Source organism: Vidua chalybeata, chromosome 1 (assembly GCF_026979565.1).
Source record: "Vidua chalybeata isolate OUT-0048 chromosome 1, bVidCha1 merged haplotype, whole genome shotgun sequence".
NCBI lineage: Eukaryota > Metazoa > Chordata > Aves > Passeriformes > Viduidae > Vidua > Vidua chalybeata.
The window spans coordinates 31,065,525-31,087,326 of NC_071530.1; the positions used below are offsets into that span (position 1 = coordinate 31,065,525).

General features: G+C 38.0%; 1 protein-coding gene across 1 annotated transcript in view; it reads left to right on the forward strand.

Moving 5' to 3' along the window:
- Positions 1 to 368: 368 nt before the first annotated feature.
- Positions 369 to 21,802, forward strand: part of ABCB5 (ATP binding cassette subfamily B member 5) — a 33,395-nt gene continuing 11,961 nt past the window's right edge. Inside the window, exons 1-18 of the mRNA XM_053946272.1 lie at positions 369 to 417; positions 1,450 to 1,534; positions 1,670 to 1,718; positions 2,546 to 2,690; positions 3,132 to 3,198; positions 3,416 to 3,607; positions 4,752 to 4,923; positions 5,906 to 6,030; positions 8,371 to 8,545; positions 8,837 to 8,950; positions 9,810 to 9,920; positions 12,261 to 12,386; positions 13,625 to 13,828; positions 15,020 to 15,190; positions 17,587 to 17,748; positions 18,212 to 18,439; positions 20,364 to 20,510; positions 21,047 to 21,151. Of these exons, the coding sequence (XP_053802247.1) occupies positions 369 to 417; positions 1,450 to 1,534; positions 1,670 to 1,718; positions 2,546 to 2,690; positions 3,132 to 3,198; positions 3,416 to 3,607; positions 4,752 to 4,923; positions 5,906 to 6,030; positions 8,371 to 8,545; positions 8,837 to 8,950; positions 9,810 to 9,920; positions 12,261 to 12,386; positions 13,625 to 13,828; positions 15,020 to 15,190; positions 17,587 to 17,748; positions 18,212 to 18,439; positions 20,364 to 20,510; positions 21,047 to 21,151 (2,427 nt within the window). The remainder of the gene's footprint in view (positions 418 to 1,449; positions 1,535 to 1,669; positions 1,719 to 2,545; positions 2,691 to 3,131; positions 3,199 to 3,415; positions 3,608 to 4,751; positions 4,924 to 5,905; positions 6,031 to 8,370; positions 8,546 to 8,836; positions 8,951 to 9,809; positions 9,921 to 12,260; positions 12,387 to 13,624; positions 13,829 to 15,019; positions 15,191 to 17,586; positions 17,749 to 18,211; positions 18,440 to 20,363; positions 20,511 to 21,046; positions 21,152 to 21,802) is intronic.

Here is a 21,802-nt window from a genome sequence, read left to right on the forward strand (position 1 = left end):
TAATGAGGGAAATCATCTATTCTGTAAGAGATGGTTTACAGTAACTTTTATATTAATGATTTCAGGATTTATCATAAAAGACTACTGAAACAGGCTACTGACCTAAGTCGCCTACTAATAGTGTTCACTGTTCTTAATATCTCATTAATAGTACTTATTTTTTCATGCTGTTACCTTTTTTTTTTTTTTTTTTTTTTTGTCTTTCTATTTAAGTAGAATAATATTGAGACCAAAATGTGATAAGTCATGGAAAAACCCACAGATGTGAAGTCTTTAAATATTTGCTAAATCAAAGTGTTTTGTTGGGGGGGGTTTATTGAAGGTTCTAATTAATGTGACTCTCTCATAAGCACACAACAAAAAGAACAATGAAGGACTATTCTGCAAATTCCACAGAACAGAACCTCTCCGATCCTGGTAAGAAAGAACACCACACATGTGTTGAAGAATATGTTCCACAGATTTGAATCTAAAGAATGTTGTAAAGCTCTCCTGATTGACATAGTGATTTTGTAGGCGATACCATGATGAGTTTCCTATGAATGAGTTAGTTAAAGCCACACCTATAAAATATTTTTTGTGTGAATCATTCCAACAAGTTCAACAAAATTGATTTGCATTTGTAAAGCTGTTCAGGAAGGTCCTAGCCTGGACATGAAAATTCTCCTGAGGTAAGCTGGAAGAACGTTATTGCTTTCAAATGGTTGTCTCAAGCAGCCATTGTAGGTCAACTAACCTTAAAACAGTAGGTAAAAAATTCTATTCATCGTGAGTCAGCAGCGAAAGTTAAAGTGTAAATTGGGAGTGGCTGATATGGGCAGCAACTTGTCTCCTTTTGTTTTATAGCTGTCTCCCCACTGTGGTTACTAATCTGTTTCTTTATATATATATATTTATGTCTTACTCTAAGCATTTAGAACTATAAGCTTCCTGAGTAGGATTATGCTTTCATCTAACTTTCTGAAGCTCCCACCCAACACAAAGGAAGTGGGACATGGAAAAACTACTGCAATGGAATAGTGAAGATGGTTATTAGAGTCAAGGACATGATTCTTTAGTTAACTGCCATCTATTCTGTGTTACCTATAGCAATTATAACCTTCACTATAAGCAATTCCACTCATTTTGTGAGGACTTCTCCTAATTTGCATTGAGTTGTGCAAGTATTTGAAGGAAGAATTAACTCTTTCCTTTAGTCTTTGATAATCTTTCTGTATAAATTCATTGTGATTATAAAAATGAAGTTTCCATCTCAGAAATAGACATGGAAGTTTTTTCTGGGAATAAAGATGAACTGAAGAGAAAGAGCCTGGTGAATTTCTCTTGAAACTTCCTCCCAAAAACACAATAAAAAGCTAATCTTTAAATGCAAAAGAATCAGCAGTGAAAGACACAAGAAGGTAGTATAATAGATGGATTGTTATGCTAAAAAGTCTTTTTATTTCACAGAATCTGGAAGCAAAGGGTGTGATGCTTCTTTCCAGCATGAAGAACATGTAGAACAAATAGACCAGTTAAAGCCCAAGAAGGAAATGTAGGTGGTTTTTTTAACTTAAAGTTAACTGGGTGTATGGGGATGTCAGAGGGGCAGGGGAAGGAGGAGAAGAGTTTAATACAGGTTTGCTAAAAATAACCCTCATCTTAATTAGTCTTTTGTACTCTACTCTAGGAAGGAAGATAAGAAGCCAGAGAAACAAATGGTTGGCATTCTTGAATTGGTTAGTGTCCTGTTTGATAGTCTGTTTATACTTTCTTTTCTTCATTTGGCATTGTGAGTTGTTTATGATTACAATTTATAGGCAACCAAAAACCAGAGAAGTAGCCTGAGGACTACTGGTTCGAGACCTGAGAACCACTGATAACTGTTTTGTGGCCGTTTTCTGTAGGACAGCTATGCCCAAAGAAACACGGCTCTTGCATGTGGACTTGATTACTCTGAAACAAGAAAAGTTTTATTCTTCTGTGGTTTATTCCATGTATGGTTACACTTTATGAGATGGTTACACCAGTCAGGAATAAAATGCTCCGATTTCAGATTAACCACATCCTGGCATATCTATAGTGGTTTAAAGTCACACCCTTCCTCTAACAAAAGGACGCTTTGGGGGTAGACAAGTCTTAAGATACAATATATCTCTGCTGAAAACATTTTCTACTGGTAGGTATAAGCCAGGTGCTGGTCAATAACTCACTTTTGTTTACATAGTAGAGGCATTATCTTAGTAAATATGTAGCTCAATGGAACATAAAATACAATATATTCTACAAAGGTCATCATCACTTGCAAGTGTGTAGGTTTTTTTCCAGACTAATTGTGTCCTACCAGTGTTCTCTTAGCAGCCTGGGTACTAATTTAAAGATGTGCTGCACTACTACAAAATCTTTATGTATTGAGTTTACTTTCAGTTGGAGTGCTGCTACTTAGAATATGTGGATGACGCATGTTCTGCAAGTCTGCTGTACTGTAGCAAATGCATGAACTGTCAGGTGTAATGTCACTATTTTCTCTTTTTTTTTTTTTTTTTCCCTTCTAATGCTTACATAGTTTCGCTATGCTGATGGGATGGATGTCCTGTTGATGATAGTTGGCTTGGTTGCAGCAGCTGCAAATGGTACTGGAATGCCACTTATGATCATTATCTTTGGAGAGATGACAAACAGCTTTGTGCTAAGTGGCGTGCAATCCAATGGTAAAAAGTTTAAATTAAATTTCTCTACATATTGACTGCACTTTGCTGTTGCAGCTAAGATTCTTTTTTGTCCCAGACTATACACTGGTACATATCTAAAGAAGTATATTATGAGCAACACTCATCCTGCTGGAAATAACTCCAGTCATTTCAATCCATCTTTAATGACTAGACCAGGGCAAAACAAAGCATTGGATGCACTCTTTATGAATGTTCTTTGACTTTGTTAAGATAGTAGGGAGTACGATCAACCTCAGTTATCACTAATTGCTTTAAAAAATATGTGTATTTGCCAAATAATTTTGTATTTAAGTTTGTATTGCAAGACCACACTTGCAAAATACAAAACATTCCCAAACATGATGGCCCCATATTGCCATGAATCAATTCCTCTATATAACACTTCCACAAATATTCCTACTTTTTATTTCCTCTTCACAGATACTTCAGTAAACAGTTCCAGCTGCCTGTCAGATCCAGGTGTGGATATAGAAGGTGAAATGACAAAGTAAGGGTCTGTAGTTATCCTGTTAATAATGTACTGGAGGGTTTTCTTTTACAGTGTTTTCTGTTTGAGCAGAAGCCATGTTTGCCTTCCCAATAATGCATCACAAGCATCAGTATTTACTTTGGTGTGATTAATGAAGACTAGTTGCTGCTCTGTGTGTCTAACTTCTCTCATAAGGTACAGTGGGATCACATGGGCTTTTGTTCCCTTATCCCAGGTTTGCTTACTACTACGTGGGAATTGGCTTTGCTGTGTTGATCCTGAGCATCATCCAAGTGTGGACATTTTTGGTTACTGCTACAAGGCAAACCACAAGGATCCGGCAGAAGTTCTTTTTTTCAGTGCTCCATCAGGAGATGGCTTGGTTTGATACTACCCAGATAGGAACATTGAACACCAGACTGACAGAGTGAGGGCTCTGTTTTGGTTTTTCATTTACACACATACACAGACCCCCAAGTATGGCACTTAAAAGAAAACTGACATTTATCTCAGCAGAATAGACTGCAGAGAGTTAAAAAAACCAAAAACCAAGAAAATCTACCAAACCTAAAGTGTGAAATATTACAGCTCAAAGTGAGAAATTCATTATCCTTTTCAGCTTCATTTGTGCAGTTTATGATATGTGCATTAGAAGGGGTTTTTATGAAATGCCTGAAACTGGCTTTCTGAAGTCCATGAAGTACATGTTCAGCCACTGCTAAACAAACAGCTCTGCTGTCTCCACCTAATTTATAAACACCAAAAGCTGACACTTAATTGAATGGAAATGAGCCTTGACTTCAGAATCAGTACTTGTACAAGTACCTCCTTTACTTTTATCTCAGGCAGTAGTCTATCTAGCCAGTTCAAGTCTTTCAAGTTGTTCCATAAACTTCAGTAGATTTAGGGGTGAGGACTGTAATGCCCATGTGCTATGGGATTATATGCATGAACACTACTTTTTTTAAAATACTTTTTTTTCTGGATTTTATAGTAGCTGTGGACACAGATCTGTCCTGAAAAGTGTACAAGAAGCTTAAATCAAACCACTGTCAACTCTAATATCTGTATGTTCTGGGAAGAGAAAATAGGGAAGAAAATTTGAAAAATGGAGGTTATTCCAAATAATGATATGATGATATGAGGTAGCTCTTCATCTGAGTCAGTAGCCAAAATTACGAACATAAAATGCATCAGAGAGCTGAGCAGAAGAAATCATCAGAGATGGTCAAGATGGGTGAAGAGGCTGCTTGATTATTTACTTATATTGCTCCATTTGGATGCCAGATGAGGAAACTAGGTAATTGGTGACCTAGTGACATGGGCACAGAAACAGTAGAGAATGTTGAGGATACAGAACATGAGTCTTTAAAAACAGGAGGTTTCTGCTGCGTTTTGGCTACAGGAGAGCCTAATGGTACAGCTCAGTAGCTGTGGTTAGAAATTTTCTTTTGCCAGTTAGGAAATAGCAAAGCTCCTGACATGAGGCCACACAGCAAGAAAAGGGGGAGGGAGTCAAAATGAGAGTGATTCTAAACTAACAAATCTTTTTTTATTATTGTTATTTAAAGTGACATCAACACCATCCGTGAAGGCATCGGAGACAAGATCAGTATATTTCTGCAGTTTTTTTCCACGTTTGTGTCAGGGCTTATTATAGGATTCATCTATGGGTGGAAGCTGACACTGGTGGTTATGTCAGTCAGCCCACTACTTGCTGCATCAGCAGCAGTTTGGTCAACTGTAAGTGTGTGGAGATTTTTAAACAAAGAAATCAGAAAAACCTTACAATTCTTATGCACAGAAAAGGGGCAGAGAACGGGAGAAACCTAATGTGGTTTCTAAGTTGGAAAGTTGGTCCCACTCTTACTTTGATTTCTACTCCTTCTGCAGCCTTTCTCTGGGTTCCCAAGCACACTCCTGTAAGTTGTGTTCCTTCTGTCTGCATATTCTGTCCTCGTGCCATGTTGCAGGAGGGTAATCTGCATCAGAGCATCTTTCTGGCACAGCAATTTTCTCATGGCAAGCACTGGGGAAGCCCTCACTTTTCCCTCCTAGCACAAATACCTTTCAACCTCTTTCCATCTGCACACGCATGTACCACATCTCTTGCAAATAATTCCATGCTGTGTACAGGATAAATCTATACAGCTATGCAGATACATACAGCTGCTGAAAACTGAAGTGATATAAATCAGTGAAATGGCTGGAGAGGTTTCCCTTTCAGATAGGAAAACTTTCCCCTTATGTAATGTTTAGCCACGTTAATGTGTATGGCTCATACTCCTGAGTGGCTATTTATATAATTTTATGGGGTTTTTCCTACCTGAAACATCACAAAAAAAGCTAAGAAAAAGAATGTTAGAGTCTGTAATGTGATTGTCTTGCTTACTTCAATATCTGCTTGTGCTCTAGTGTCTGAAACCTCGAACTCAGAGCAGCTGCAGCACACCCTCCATCACTTTTCCTAGTGTAGTTTGTAGGCTTGGGAGGAAAGTGGATGGGTCAGGAAGCTCACCTGATGTTTGTGAAGCCTTTGACTGTAATGAGGAGACAATGATAAATTGAACTCCATTTGAGGGAAATCCAGGGTATGGGGAGGAACTGACCCCCATGTTGCTAAAGTCTGATCTTGTGCACCTTGTGTGATTGTTGTTATTCACCAAGACAGTGTGTGTATATTCCTTCAGTAGGTTGCAATAACAGCTGTTTTCCAACTTCTCAGCTCCTGGCATCCCTTACTGCTAAAGAGCTGTCTGCTTATGCCAAAGCAGGAGCTGTGGCAGAAGAAATTTTGACAGCAATCAGGACTGTTGTGGCTTTCAATGGACAGCAGAAGGCATTAGAGAAGTAAGTTTTTAAATTAATTTTCTTGCCATATTTTAAATATAATTATTTAGTTGTGGGTTTGGTTTGTGGGACTTTTTTTTTAATGGAGGGGCACAGAGATGAGATTTTCCTTTGTGTCATTTTGTCTTTCTATACGTGGACAAATCAACTGAAAATAAAGGCGTGCAAATAGACCTAGTCAGTGAGTATAGGATACTTGGTGTTGTCACTGCAGCAGAGATGAAGATTTCTCCTTTGATTGAGATCTGGAGTTGAACTGAGTGTGAAAGTGGTGGGAAGGTTACCTTTACCCATGAGTCAGATGCAACAAAGCATGCAATCAGTTGCTTATCTTCTTCTGCTAGTGTTCTGATCTTTGATTACTGAGCTTATTTTTAAACTACACTGGATAACAGCCTTGGGTAAAATCACATTACTGGCTTTTACAATGATTTGCAGCTTTAATGATTTGCAAACAACATCTGTAGTTTCCTAGTATGGGCCCTAGTTACACATACAAGGCAGAATGATTGTGGCTGGCCACAAACTTTTTGACATGCCTATCAGATAAACAATAAATTTTTTATACAAATACAAGGCATCACTGATTCCCTGCAGTTGGGAAAGGCAAAGCAGATGATCTGATCCATATGCCCCATGAAATTCTTCTATCTTTTTCAACTCTGCCTTTGTCTTGTGCAGAATTTTTAAGGTGGTGTCAACACTAGCTTAGGATCCTACAGCCTGTTCCTGCATTTGCTTCCAGGGACTGAGCTCTGACTATCTTATAGGTCTGTCTTCCGCTTACTGGAGTTTGTTTTTAAGATGCAACAGTATTTGGACTGTTCCTGTCTGCACAGTAAAGGCAAAAAAAGCCCTAAGATGACCTAGATAAGTTGCCCCTCCCCCCCTCCCCATCTTCTGTAATTACCAGTGTCTGAAAATTAAATGACAGGAGCTGTCAATATTCATTCAAAAGACTTTGTCTAAAGACAAAATAACTGATATCTGAGTCAAGTAAGGACTTTCCTTTTTATTAGTAACCAGCCATCCTCTTCCACTGTTCTACTTCCATTTAATCTAAAAATCCAAACCAAACATAGTGGCTCCTCCAGGAATATCTTCAACTATGAGTTGAAGTGCATTTTTCAGAGAGGAGTTGCATTTTTCAGAGAGTGGGTTGTGACTCCTACATGGCTCTTGAATGCTGACCTCAGAGTTAGGAAAAACATCCTTTCACTGCACAGTGCTTCCACTGACGGCAAAAGTTTGCTCTTGTAAGGGATCTTCAGTCACCTTTAGCTTCTGGCAGTGGCTTGGCTTTTCCTCAGTATTTGAGTGATCACCTGCATTTATCACACTATTTAAATGCAGTACCCATTTCCCTGGAAGACCTATGATGCTACTGACTCAAACTTAGGGCCTGGTTTTAAGAGCACAATCAAGTCAAAATATTTCAATATGTTTGACTAACAAATACCACAGGGTGGCATCTTAGAAATTTACATGAACAAAATTAATGCAGTTTTTTTAAAGATTTCTTCCCAGCTGAACGAATTGCATGTCTTCCTACGATGGGGTTGTACTTTATTGAGAATACGTATTGGGAAAAAGAGTGCAAGCTACTGACCATGATGATTATAGGTAGAAAGTTGCACTATTCCTAAGCTACAGTTTGCATAATGAACTTGAGTAAATGAAAGCTATTTGCTGAAAACTATGGATGAGTGAATGAATTTGAGCCATCCTTAGAAAAAACAATTCTCTAGTTGAACTTGTTAGTTTCTATACTGATCTTCTGTGTCTACTGGTTATATATGTTAATCAGTAAACTGACCAAAGGGAAAAATACTTGACATCCCAAAATGGCTATTAAGAGAACAACTTTGCATTTGGAGGGAGCTCTCATTGATCACCTTCCCTATTGCCTGGGGTTTTTGGAGGATTTTATTTTTATTTTGCTTGTTTTAAATGTGGACAACTAACCTTGACCTTTGTGATAAACAATGCTGCTAAAACCTTTTCAAGGTTTCCTTTCAGGATCAATGGAAACAATGAGTTCAAGAGTGCTATTTTGTCTTCCATTATGATAATAAAGTTGTGATGCTTAATTGTTTTCTGAATGTCTTCGATAACAGTATGCCAATATTGTTGACATAAGTCAGAGCAGATTTATTCAAATTATTTACCTCCCTAATAGTCCTCTGTAAAAAAAAAAACAAAAAAATAACCTGTATTCTCTTTGAGATTTTAATTATTTTTCTTACATAAATCCTTTTAATTAAGAAAAGGGCACTGGAAGTATTAACCATAATGGCATGTGGTACCTGTCAAATTAATGATTTCCTTACTCACTTTCAGATATGATGCTAACTTAGAGATGGCTAAACGTGTTGGAATGAAAAAATCCATTACCACTAACACATGCCTAGGTCTTTCACAATTTTTTATCTTTGGATCCTATGCCCTTGCATTTTGGTATGGGACCAAGCTCACTGCTGAGGATCCACATTATGACATCGGCCGTGTGTTAATTGTAAGTACAACAATGCAGCTTTGAAAAATGTTCTGTATCTTCAGGGAAAGTTATGCAAGTGGTGTCTCTGTTTTCTGCCACGTGCTTGCTAAACTAGCTGTTAGAGACTCAGTATAAAACAAATGAATGGTATTCATCTTGCCTAGCTTTTAATGAAACAAGTTTGATTGTCTTGGACTCTGTAAGGTGGGATGAATAACCTAGAGCTGGTGCTTAAGTCTTTCTAGTGCCCATGTAGGCACTGATGTCACTGTAATCATTAATTGCAGTGTTCCTCTCCATCTCCCATAGGTGTTCTTCTCTGTGCTTGTTGGAGCTTTCTCCCTGGGCCAGGCAGCTCCTAACCTGGAGAGTATGGCCAATGCACGTGGGGCTGCCTATGAAGTATATAAGATTATCAATAAGGTAAACACCTAACTATATAAAATAGAAGCCTTTCAACCAACTTAGCTTCCACTCCTTCTCCTTTTTTTTTCCCCTTGAGAAATGTAGCAAAAGCACCCTAAAGCCCCAACTCTATAGATGTTTACTGCAGAAACCCATAATATTTTCATTGATCTAAAAAAACCCAGCCTCTTTCTTACAGTGAAAGCTGGAAAACCTGTCACGTGTGTCTGAGATATATGGTTGAGGTTTTTCTCTAATATTAGACTTTCAGCTCCAGAGGGAAAGTAGTATGGCACTATACTAATTTTTAAAAATGCATGTATGCACAAATTCAGCTGAGATGGGGTTTATTGGGGAGGGGAATTGGTGAAGAAGGGAATAATATCACTATTGAAAGTTATAACAATAATAATCTGTAATGCTGATGTTGCTATGAAAAAAAGATTTCCATATCATTATCTTGATTTTGCTGTGCTATGCAGCAATTGCATATCTGTGTATATAAAACATTTTAAAGTAGGAATCAAAAGTTCATGGAGAAATGGCTACATCATTCTTTTTGATGTGAGTATAAAACCCTCCTATACAGATTACTGAAGCCCATGTTTTGGTTGCAAGGGAATGCAGTTAAGTTCTGCAATTATAGATTTTCTGCTACAGATTTTGTTGCTTTTGAACATGCACTATATTTGGCAAGTAGAATTCACAATTTGATGTTCCCCCATATTCAGCATTCTGCAGGTAAAATGCAGCAGTTCTGCAACTATGTACTGCAGTGTAAACCAGCATCTGAGAAAATAAAGAACAATGCATGTAGCAGAAATAACAGTTCCAAAAGTGAAATAACCACCAATTTATTTTACAAACCTCTTTCCAGAAACGGCTCATAGATAGCAGTTCTAAGGAAGGTTACAAGCCAGACAAACTCGTAGGAGAAATTGAATTCAGAAACATCCATTTCAGTTACCCTTCCAGACCTGATGTTAAAGTAAGTGTTCTGTTTAGACTACTGAACTTACTCAACCTGTGTCCATGTTGGTTGTCTAATTTTGTTCTTGAATGCCATATGCATTCCTATTTTGGGGGATGGGACATAACTTTCCCCCCAATGATGCACAAAAACAAAGCTCTAGATCTACTGTCGCTGTGTATCTCATTCTCTTCTGCAGGACAAATCTAATATGTGTTGCTTCTAGTCTGAATTTCTATGAAAAAGAGTTTTGATAAATCAAATAAGATTTTTCAAAATCTTTCATTAAGGTTTCCAGACTTTAAGCAGTTAAAACAGAAAATTATTTTTTTCCAGTTCCTTGACTCTTTGGAGTTACGATATCTCATGTGAAAAATTATCGGAGATAGACTTTCAATACATTGATAGCATATTGTTGTGAACATATCATCCTAAATGTACATTTGGAAGTCAAACATTGTTTTGGGCATATGTTAAAATTGCTGTTCAAGAAACTGTTGTGCCTGCTCTCTGCTATTCAGTTTCCATTAGTGACCTGTGTACATCATGTCATGGTGATTACTTTTGTGGTGACACAGTTGGTTTGCCCTCTCTGCCATATTTGTTCGCAATCTTTTAAACACCTTGATGAAGGTGAAAAGAAATTTGCTGCTGTTGTTTCTTCCTTGGTGAAGAACGAGGTGGAAATAGAGATTTCAAATGTCAACAATTAAAACCTTGACATGCTAATTTAGAGGTGAGCATGGGAATGTTTATACTTCTCTGGCTGTTTCTTCAGGTGGCTTTTTCCAACTCAGTCTTCTGAGGTCTGTCCCATTTTGCATCAAATCTGTTTCCAGGACACCAGGATATCTGGAGGGCAGATTCAGAGCTGGGCTTTCTCCTTAACTGAATTTTGTACAACGCGTCTTCTATCTCTCTTGGCTCAGAAATCTGAAGGGACAGAGCACAGTCTTGATCCTTCTTTCAAAAAATCCTTTTCAGGCTGCTGAGCTGTGTTGTGGGTCAGCACACCAAATGGGAGGGAAATAAGAAATATTTCTTATCCTTCCCAAATCTGAGTCAGCAGCTCTCCCTACTAAGAGCATCAATGTTATTTAGTAGAGCCAAAAGGAATCAGCAAAGCTGTGTAGAAGTTACCCACACTCTCTCAAGCAGATGATACTACACAGTACAATCTTACCTGTCCAGGTTAAACCAAATTAAAGAGATCTAAGGAGTGCAGTTACTATTAGTTTTAATCTTGGCAATACATTGCCTGATGAAAGAGAGTTAGAATTAGCCTAGTGTGTGGTAGTAATTATTTGCATCTGGAGATATCTGGTACCTAGAATAAAGTTCATTCTTGATAATGCAGGCACCAGGATATCAGCTTCCTGGGAATATAAAACTGGGTGGATATAATACAGGGAGAGGAGAGGAATATTGCAACTATTTTAATCTCCCATTGCAAAAACATGTGTAGGCAAACTTATAAATCAGCCTGGTATAAACAAGAGTTCCCATAGCAGCCAAATATTTTGGCAACTACACAGCATTACTTGTAATGACATGGACATCTTTTGAGGTAAAATGTTCTCTAAATGTGAAAATAGCAAAAATTATATCATCAACTGCAGCTACTCCCCAGCTTGCTGAGGCTGTTAACAATAAGGAGTAGGATTTATTAAGGGCTTCCCAGCAATTACTTTGTCAAAACAGCCATTTATATTTTAAAAATAGAAGAAAGCAGGCTTGGTTTTCAGTGATACCTTTTAGCACCTGAAAATAATTTTCTGTGAGATTCGTAATCATTATGCTCTGGAAAATAGAGCATAGCAGGATAATTTAAGACCCAAGCCGGCTACCAGATCACACAAATCAGAGAAAATTAGCTATGAAGTTCAGAGTAGTGTGGCTGTGTCTATATTAGTTTGAGTGTGCTGGGGGAATTTTCCCAGGCAATGGAATGCAATGGTCTATGCAAGGGAACTCTTAAAATGTTTCTTGGCATGAACTTGGCCTGTTCCAGTTATCAATCTTCTCAAAAAATTCCCAGGCTTGTTTTGGTAGCCAGAAGGATCTAGGGGCCATTCCCAAAAGGCAGGTTGCATGCAGCCATCCTGTTTCAAAGGCTAATATGTTTCACAAGCATAGGTGAAGACTTTTTCCTATCAGTGCTCCTGGATATTCCCAGGTACAATTATTATTATTGCCAATAATACAATACAATTATACAATTATATTATTAATGTTGCCATACCTTCAAACTGCGCCCTCACTACTGCCTTGATAGCAACAGCTACACTTACCTTGACAGACTGTTCTCTAATCAAACTTGTTAAACTAAGATATAATTTTTTTTTTATTTATTCCCAGATCCTCAAAGGTCTAAACTTGAAAGTCCAGACTGGGAAGACCATTGCTTTAGTTGGTGCCAGTGGCTGTGGAAAAAGCACTACTGTTCAGTTGCTGCAGAGATTCTATGATCCTGACCAGGGAGAAGTGAGTGTCTGCAAAGGAATTGTAAAAAATCAGACCTATTAGGACATGCATGAGTTTCCCATATTGACTGAACCTTGTTTTCTATTTTGACTGAATTTCAACATATATCTGTATAGTTCATATTTCTGCAATTTATATTTTAAATTAACTATCTTCTCTTGTTGGCTTGACTTCATTGTTCTGCTCCTTCTTACAGTACATCACAAATAGCAAATGCCACAAGTCTTTGAGTAGACTTGCAAGATCTGAATTTAAAATAATTTTCAACTGTTCATTTTTAAAATTCCCTAAACATTCTTAGGCAAAGCATAATCCAACAGAGTCCTGCTGTATTTTGCTTCCTTTTCATTGAATGTAAGCTAAAACCTGGAGAGAGTTTTCCTATTTTAAATGGTTGATTTCTTGGCTTCTTTTTCACTATCTGCTAACCCACAACAGAAGTTTCCATCATTATGCAGGGTATGTGTTTTACCACTAAACACTAAATCCAGTTGGTAAATACTTCCCACATGAAATTTCCAAAGGAAAAAAAATAAGAGAAATTAAACAATGTATTTTTAAGAAAATTTGCTTTTTATTCTTGATATTTGAAGGATGCTACTTAATACTTGCCACTACTAGTTGAAATTCAAATATGAAAAATTGAACTATCAGTATATAAGGTATCGAGGCAGCTGTTTTCAACACAGTTCTTTCTTAAACTTAGTTTTCCTGTGGCTGTTCATTCCTGCCCCCATTTTGCTGAGTCAATGCTAATGTTCATAGGACCACACTGGAAATTACCTAGCTTAAAAATAACTTTCCCTTTCCTTTTAGCCAACTTGAACTCTCTTTGATCTGATGTTAAGCACAGCCACAGAAATGATGGTGTAGCTGCAACTGTAAGGACATCAAACTGACATAGGGTCATGAGAATCATGTAAAAAGTGTGCAAGGAAGCTGTAAAATTCTTAAGCCAACTCAGACACGATGGTTACTAGGGGATAACAAATGGGGGGGGGGGGGGGAAAGCCCCTGATGTCTTCTCTGTTTATGCTGCTCATCATCATTTTCCATCTTGTGCAAGAAATGGAAAAACTGCAGTTGTAGATTATCCCCAGCATAGTTTTCTATTAAAGACAATATTTTTTTTTTCTTGACCTCCTGGCTGATATGTCATTCAAGTAAGAATAATTAATTGCTTTATTATGAACAGAGTGCATTTCCTTGACTTCTTTGACACACTCTTTTCATCTCAGATTACCTTAGATGGTCGAGATATTCGGACCCTTAATACAAAGTGGCTACGAGAAAATATTGGCATTGTGAGCCAAGAGCCTGTTTTGTTTGCAACCACAATAGCTGAGAACATTCGCTATGGCAGAGAAGACATTTCTGATGCTGAAATTGAGCAAGCAGCCAAGGAAGCCAATGCTTTTGACTTTATATCTAGACTGCCTGATGTAAGTTCATGAACTTACTTTGAGTGTAAGAACGAAAGGTCCATTTAGGCTGATGTCCTGTGTCTGAGAGGCAGAGCATGGGAATCGAAGTTATACTACAACTTCTCAAAATATACTTCTTGTCTCCAGCAGCTTTCAGTTTAGGGAGTTTTTCAACTAGATATTGTGCCTTTGGTCCTCTCAAAGGACTTGTGCTGGAGTCTGGGAAAAAATGTCAATGCCCTAACTCAAGAGAAAGGAAGCTTCACAGCTGTATTGCCATCCCTACCCATCTCATGAGGCATAGAAGAGTTGGCTTTTAAAAAGAAGAACCAGAAAGCCAAAGCCCTTTGTCAGGAGCTGTCTGTACATTTGCAGGAAATGGGGGGAGTGGGTGGAGGTAAATAATTATGCCCTTTTAGCAGGGCATGTTACAAAGCTCTTTCTCTGCCTGAGATTCACAACTCTCTTAGCAGTGGGTGCCTTACTCCTTTCAGAATGGGGCTGAGAAGCAAGGTCAAGCATTCTAAACACATCCTCATAAATGGATAATATGTCCTTGCCTTTGCTCCTGAAGTTAAAAAATGTGAGGAAAGTGCCCACCTGGGATTTGATTTCCAATCCTTTTACTACTTTAGAGAGCTTGGCTCCATCTCTCAAGAATGTGCCATTTCAAGCATGTCAATCTGTTCTGGGGTTCCTTCTTCTCAGGAAGAGTGATTTGTTAATATTTACTCTTAAATAGCACTGTAGTATAAAAAACTACAGTGGACTTTGAGACTTGTGACTTTGCAGTAAGTGATATGGTCAGTAGGAACCAAACCATGGCACTCCAAGGCAGAGTGTCTCAGATTCAAAGGAGGCACATTATTGGTGTCTCCCTATAATTCCAACCCTTTTGGAAAGTTAGGCAATCCTCAAAAAATATAGAGATCCCTTTTACAGTCTTGCCTTGAGAAACCCCATGGTTTGGAGCACTGAGTGAGCAATAAAGATCTTTAAAGAACCATAAGTTCAAAGTTAGGCAGGCACAATATGTGGGGGTAGGAGGGTTTGGCTAAGGGTCAGTTGGATGGACATCCTTCCATGATTGCTCTGCCTGTGCTCAAGTCAGCTGGAAGAAGCTACATCTTCTAGAAGATGAGTACTTGGGGTTGCACTGAGAAGTGAGGATTTGAGATGTCTCACAACTTCTGTTCTCTCCTTTATCAGAAATTTAACACCATGGTAGGTGAAAGAGGGGCTCAGCTGAGTGGAGGACAGAAGCAACGAATAGCTATTGCCCGTGCCCTTGCAAGAAATCCGAAGATTCTTCTTCTGGATGAAGCTACATCTGCATTAGATACTCAGAGTGAATCCATAGTGCAAGCAGCTCTTGATAAGGTAGGACTCACTGAAGATAGCAGCTGTCATGAAAAAGTGCAACAAGCACTTAAGAAAATTTAATGTACAATTTTCAGTGCGGGCTTCCATCAGAATCAAGTGCATTGGAAAGTAAAATTTGGATGGATGCTCAATTTCTGTGTTTTAACAGGGAATTTGAACCATCAAAAATTTATTTGAAAGTCAGGTTTAATTTTTTAGGGGTTTTGGTTTTGCATTCTTAATAATTATGAAGACACTTAGTCATGTGGAACTGTAACTTGGGTCTCCTGCACTCCCTTTCTCAAATCATAATTGTTCATTTGCTGGTAAAACATTGATGGCATCTTATCAAGGCAAAGTATGAGGACAGAATGGCCTTTTTCAGGTGGATTAATAGCAAAGTATTGATATTGATATCCCTAGTATTTGTTCTTTATTGAATAATTGCTTCATAATTTTCAGAAAGCTCTTGAAATTTAGCCATTTTCATTCTTTTCCTGCTTTTAGCAGCCCCACAGCTCTAGGGTGGGTGCTGCTGCAGAGCAGAGCTGTCAGATCTTGTACCCATGTCTCTGACCAGCGCACGATACATTCCTCACAGCCCACCTTCATCAGCAGTTTCCATCAACATACAGTAGGAACCCATAGGCTTTGATTGAAAAAGAACTTCATGGTTTGGCTTCAATGTTTTTTCTTTTGTCTAATATTTATTTTAATATATTTTTAAAATGAGGTGGAAAATCCAGCCTTTCATTTCAGTAGTTATGCAGAGAAATACAAATTACCATTACGGCTCAAGGAAAATACAGAATTTGTCATCTTCACTTGCTAGTGAGTTTAAATCTGAGGTAAAGTGACGATCTTTGTTATAGTCATGTAATTCTGGTGATATTAGTATTGAGGTAACATGTAGATGCAAAAATAATATTCATATAATCTTTCTTCTGCGTGTTTTGGTTTTGGGTTTTTTCTTAAATTTTCTAATCAAGTACTTAGCTTTTCCATAAGCTTATTGCTTCATTTAGTGCATAACAGAGGGAAGTCACTCAATTAAGTGGACTCTTTCTCATCCCTCTTCATGTTATCAGAACACATCAAAATGAGCTCTGAATCGTAACTTAGTCATCTTTTTACAGCATTTTGATGTCCATCAGTGTAGTCCCCTAATGAGATTTCCAGATTTCATTTCAACATCCTTGAGTGGAAAAACTGGGTCTACTACTGTTCATTATTTTTACAGCTGAGGAGCAGAGATGCTAACCTCATGAACACTCACTGTTTCTGGACATGCATGTGCAGCTCCTTGCAGCCAGCTCTTTTTAGATAACTTTGCACCCTATAAAGCATTCTGCTACTTCTGATCACCGCTCCCAGCTGCAGTGGTGAAGGCTTTGTGCGTTAGGCCAGAGGCATAAAAACCACACTGTGGCAGACTTCCTGGGAGTGACTTGCCTCGGGTCCATGACAATGGCAGGTGTAGGGGGAAGAATTCTAATTTCCATGGAAGTAGTCCTCTACTGCAGATGGCCTTATCTTCTTCATACCCCTGTCCCTGTGCCCATACGAAGCACAACTTCTGTAGCAAGAAACTTCCAGCAGGTTCCAGGTTCACAGAACATACTTATTGCATGAGGTTCTCTTGGATCTCTCCTCATGCCAAGATGCCATCTGCTCCAGGCATCAGGGTGGAGGGAAGCCAGCATGTCCAGCAGTCACAAGGTAGCCTGTGTTCATTTGCTGCATGAGGGCTATGTGTGCCTCTGGTCTGTGTGAGAGATCTGGAGAGGGGTGGAACACATAATCTGCCAACTGAGACTTCAGCAGCTCTTTCTGCCAAATAATATAATGTAATAATCCAGTAGGATTATTGTCAAATGAGTTTCAGAAGGGAGTGGCCCAAACCCATTTTTGATGCAAGTTTGCTCCTCTATGCTTTCCTGCTAAGTCTTGTCAGAAATTATGCTGATGTTGTACTTCCAAAAATTTGCAGGGACAGTATAAAAAGAAAATATCTGTTCTTTATACATTTGCTATCCTAGCTTTGTTTTCAGAAAGATCTAATTATTCTCATGGCATTTCCCCATCATGCTTACGTGCACATGGAAACACTTTGTGAGCAACTTTACCTCAAACAGTTCAAATGTTATAGAAGTCAAATAATAAATAAACTTATGGTCTTCAGTACTTGTTGCCTATCTAAAAGATTAATGTGGCTTTCTCTGCCTAAATTACTCAAACGAAACTGCCCTTGAACTGCTAAACAAGGACACTAAACCAGGAAAAAATAATCTTTGCTTTTAAAATAAAGTATTTCTAAGCTTTTGGTTTACTATATATTACAGGAGACTAAAATAACTTCTGTGATATTTTCTTGTACATCTTAACTGTAACTGGGTTTTGTGTGTTTCTGTAAGGCTCGGGCTGGACGTACCACCATTGTGATTGCTCACAGACTGTCTACAATCAGGACTGCTGACACTATTGCTGGATTTGAGAAAGGTGTCGTGGTTGAACAAGGGACACACAGTGAACTGATGCTGCAGAAAGGAGTCTACTATTCCCTTGTAATGCAGCAGGTAAGGGCAAATTTATTTACTTTCTTTCTCCATTTCACAAAGCTGTCAAAGGGTTGGTGGAGCTATTTTCTCTCTAGTTCCTGCATGTTATCCAGCTGGCAGCTGCTCAGTTATTCTAGTCTGGGCACAGACACAGGCTTGGAATTCTTTGGGGTTTTACCCATAAGCATTTCATATTTATGCAATCCAATATGACAAAAACATAAGTGAGTTTAAGGCACAGACTGCATCATTATGGCATAGCCATAGAGGTGTTAGATTCCAGGTGGATTCCATAGATGGCTTTAAAGGAAAAGAAGGGGACAAAATCAGAATCAAATAGTCTTCTGCTCTGCAATTGCAGACTGAAATATCTGTGGCCTAGAGACAACTACAGTTACACAATTGAAACAGCAGTATGTAGGAGGAAAAAAGTCTTTCTAGTCAAAATGCCTTGTAAATGTATATCCTGAATTCTCACTAGGGTTGTACCAGTGATGTTCAAGATAATGGCTCATCAGAAGATAGTGAAGGCACAGGATCTGAGGAATATGAGGAAAACATAAATCCTGTGGAAGAGCTGACTCTTCAAAATCATTTTGAAACCTCTGTGATACCAGGCAGCATACAAAGAAGATCCAGCAGATATAAGAGCAAGAGGAGCTCATCTAAAAATCCCTTTGGAAAAAAGAAGAAACAAAAGGAGGTGGAGGTTGGTATTAGAACTTCAGTTTAGAATTTTGATTATAAGATGTAAGCATAAACAAAAACCACATATCTTGGATTACTTTTAGATAGCTGTCTTTTATGCAACCTTTACTCAGGTTCTGTTGCAGTCAGTATTCATCAGACTGAGTATCTGAGGACAATTTGTCTTAACAAAGATCTTCATTTTAACACTACTGAGTTAATGTGTAACTGGAAAAAATTGCTATTGATTTGTCACATTGCTTTGTACAATTTAAGAGAATTATTTCAGTGGTACAGATATTTGAATTCTAATTTAAGCTAGAGATTTCATTTGCAAGATTCTTTACTCCCTGGTACTTACTGTTGCAAATATTGCTGGATAATATAATCCCTGGAGTGTGCGTACCCAAATTGAAGGCACTCTGGGGTATTGTACTACATTTATGTCAAACAAAAAAAAAAGTAATCAAACCCCTGACATTTTGAAGAGCATTTCCATTAAAAGAACCATTAGTCTTTATGTTTTAGTATATGCTTCAGCTTTGCAGGGTTTTTACAGTTAAAACAATTTGGTTGACATATGTCATACATCAATAAAAGTCACGTGGGAAATTTGGGTTAAGAAAAATTATATTGTTTCATCAAAGCTGAAAAAAACTTGCTCATAGCATCAAAAAGAGCAGATTTCTAGTGCATTCTGGAACAGACTTGGGATGAGCAGCTCAACAGAAACTTGATTTTGTTTTCTATTTTGTAGTATTTTTTCATGAAAAATATTGGAAGAGTAGTCTGGTATATTAAAGTTGCTTGGTTTTTTGGTTAGTTTTTCGGGGGTTTTGCCTGATTTCAAGACCTTTGAAGTGAAGACCTAAAATATAAATTCCAAAGTTCACAGACTTCTAAGTCTGTGAAAGTTAGGATCTCATCTGTAATTAATATTTAAAATAATTATTAAATCCTTAGTATGATTTTTATCCATAGACTTTCCTCCTCTCTAAAATACATCTTCCAACTAATGAATATTTCAAATAGCAAGAACAAGCTGGGCCCATTCCAATTATCATGTAAAATGTCATATAACTTCAAAAGATACTTTTTGGCTGTATATTAATACTGCTTAAGACCTTAGAGGAAGTAGTGGGTGTTCATGCTCAAGGATACAATATTCATCACATTCAGAAAAAATGAAGCCAAACATCCAGCAGTTGTAATTATTTCAGAAAAAAACAGCCCACTCTTATAGTTGAGATTTAGCCACCCTCATTCAGCATCTAAAATGCAGGATAAAATAACCAGGAAGCAAGAACAACTTGCTTATAATCCTGACTAGTATTTTGCCTCATTTCTGATGCTTTCATTATTTACTTTTCCAGAAATATCCCTTTGGAGCATAGGCACTTAAATAAAGTGGTAAAGCAAGACAGAACATTTTTTGTGCCTTGAAAGCACAAACAGGCTAACTGACGCTAACATATGCCTCGTTCCTGGCTTTGGTAATGATTCATTGGATATAGTTTGCCAAAGAGAAAAATGACCTCTCTACCCAATTGTTCTATTGCCAGCCCACTGGCATTTAGCTGGAGGGGTCTCTTCTATCCTCTGAACTGTGAGACTTTCAGTTCTTTATAATGATTGAAATGTTAGCTGCCATTCATGGTGACCAGTCCTATCTGACTTTCAGTGAACTGTCCTGACCCCTCTCCCCTCATGACTTAGCCTTTTGTTAAGTTTTTTTGCCTACAAATTTTTACAGTGCAGTTGATGTTCTAGGACATGAAACAGCAAAGCAGCAAATCCCCAGCATGTTTGCTTGATCTGAGTGCACAGAGAGGGCTTTCAGCATTTTACCAAGACAGTTCACTGCTCAAGGCCTAATGAACACCCACTGTCTTGAGAATTTTATGTTCTGCAACTTTCCAAGGAAAACTTACAACTTTTTCCTGTAGGAAGAAAATCTTCCTCCTGTGCCTTACTTAAAAATTCTGGCTCTGAACAAACCTGAGTGGTTCTATGTACTGCTAGGAGTGATTGCTGCTGCTGTCATAGGTGCAGTCCATCCTGCATTTGCAGTTATATTTGGAAAAATCATTGGGGTAAGTTTTTTTTGGGTTTTTCTTTCTTTTTTTCTTTTTTTTTTGTCTGGGGTGTTGTTTTTTGTTTTGTTTATGGGTTTTGTTTCTTTGGGAGTTTTTGGTGGGGTGGTTTTTGGTGTTTTTTTGGGTGGGTTTTTTTTTTTTCTGCGACTGGAAGTTGCAGTCCTGAGCTTTCTTCATGCTTAACCACTCATTTCTTTCCATGGAAGTCTCTGAGTGGGATTAACTCGAAATACATCCATTGAAAAATGTTGAAGGGACTCTCTAGAAGCAGAGGATGGTGGAACTGCATCTTTCCAGTGGAGAGAAGGAGGAACATTGATGGATCTGGGAGAACAAATTAGTGCGATGTAGGTTAAATGGAAAGTTGAACTACCTGCTGGGTCCTCAACAGAAAGTTGACTACAGACTGATTTTAGGATCCAGGATACTTACTAAAAGAAATTAAAGTAGACAAACTTCTTGAGGTGAAGGCTGGCTTATGTAATGGATGCTTGTCTATGTACTCATTTTTGTGGGTTTTTTTCTTTTCATAGGCTTTTCAAGAAAGAGATCCAGAAAAAAGGAGCAAAAACACTGTGTTGCTTTCTTTAATATTTCTTTTACTTGGAGTGATTATCTTAGCAGCATACATAATCCAAGTAAGTGTCACTACACTGAAATTTTAAAAACTCTGAACTCTCCAGCAGGCTGCAGGTATAACTCATATCAACACAATCTGAGAAGTAAAAAACCAATCAGAGCTGACAAAAATATGCACAAGTACCAGGGTTTTCCTGAGATACGCAGGTTTAATGTTAATGTTTACCTAAAGACATATGTCTATATTTTTGCTCTTGGTTTAAATAATCTGCTGAAGGAAATGTTAATTCAACATGATTCAAATCAAAGTTGAGGGTCTAGCCTTAAAAGTCAAAGTTAATAGTGATATTTCTCACTGACTAGTCTATAGGCTCTTGCCAAAGTAAGTATAAAGCAGACTCACTCTTTCCATTGCAGACAGTTCTTTTCATACCATCGAGTAAATTCCATCATTTCTTGCGCTCTTAAAGCTTGCAGAAAACACTGTGTGCTCACTGATGTCCACATCATACAAATCCATTGGTATGACTGCTCTGAGTGAATGGTTCTGGTCACAGTCAGGGTAGGGAGGCCAATCACTAGACAGGTTGATTTATCTTGTAGCGTTGCTGTCTGTGTGTGCAAGATTGACCAGAAAAATTTAATCTCCCTTTGCTTGGGTGGTTGTGATACAAGTATGTAATATATAGATGCCTTCTTTGTTATGTTGC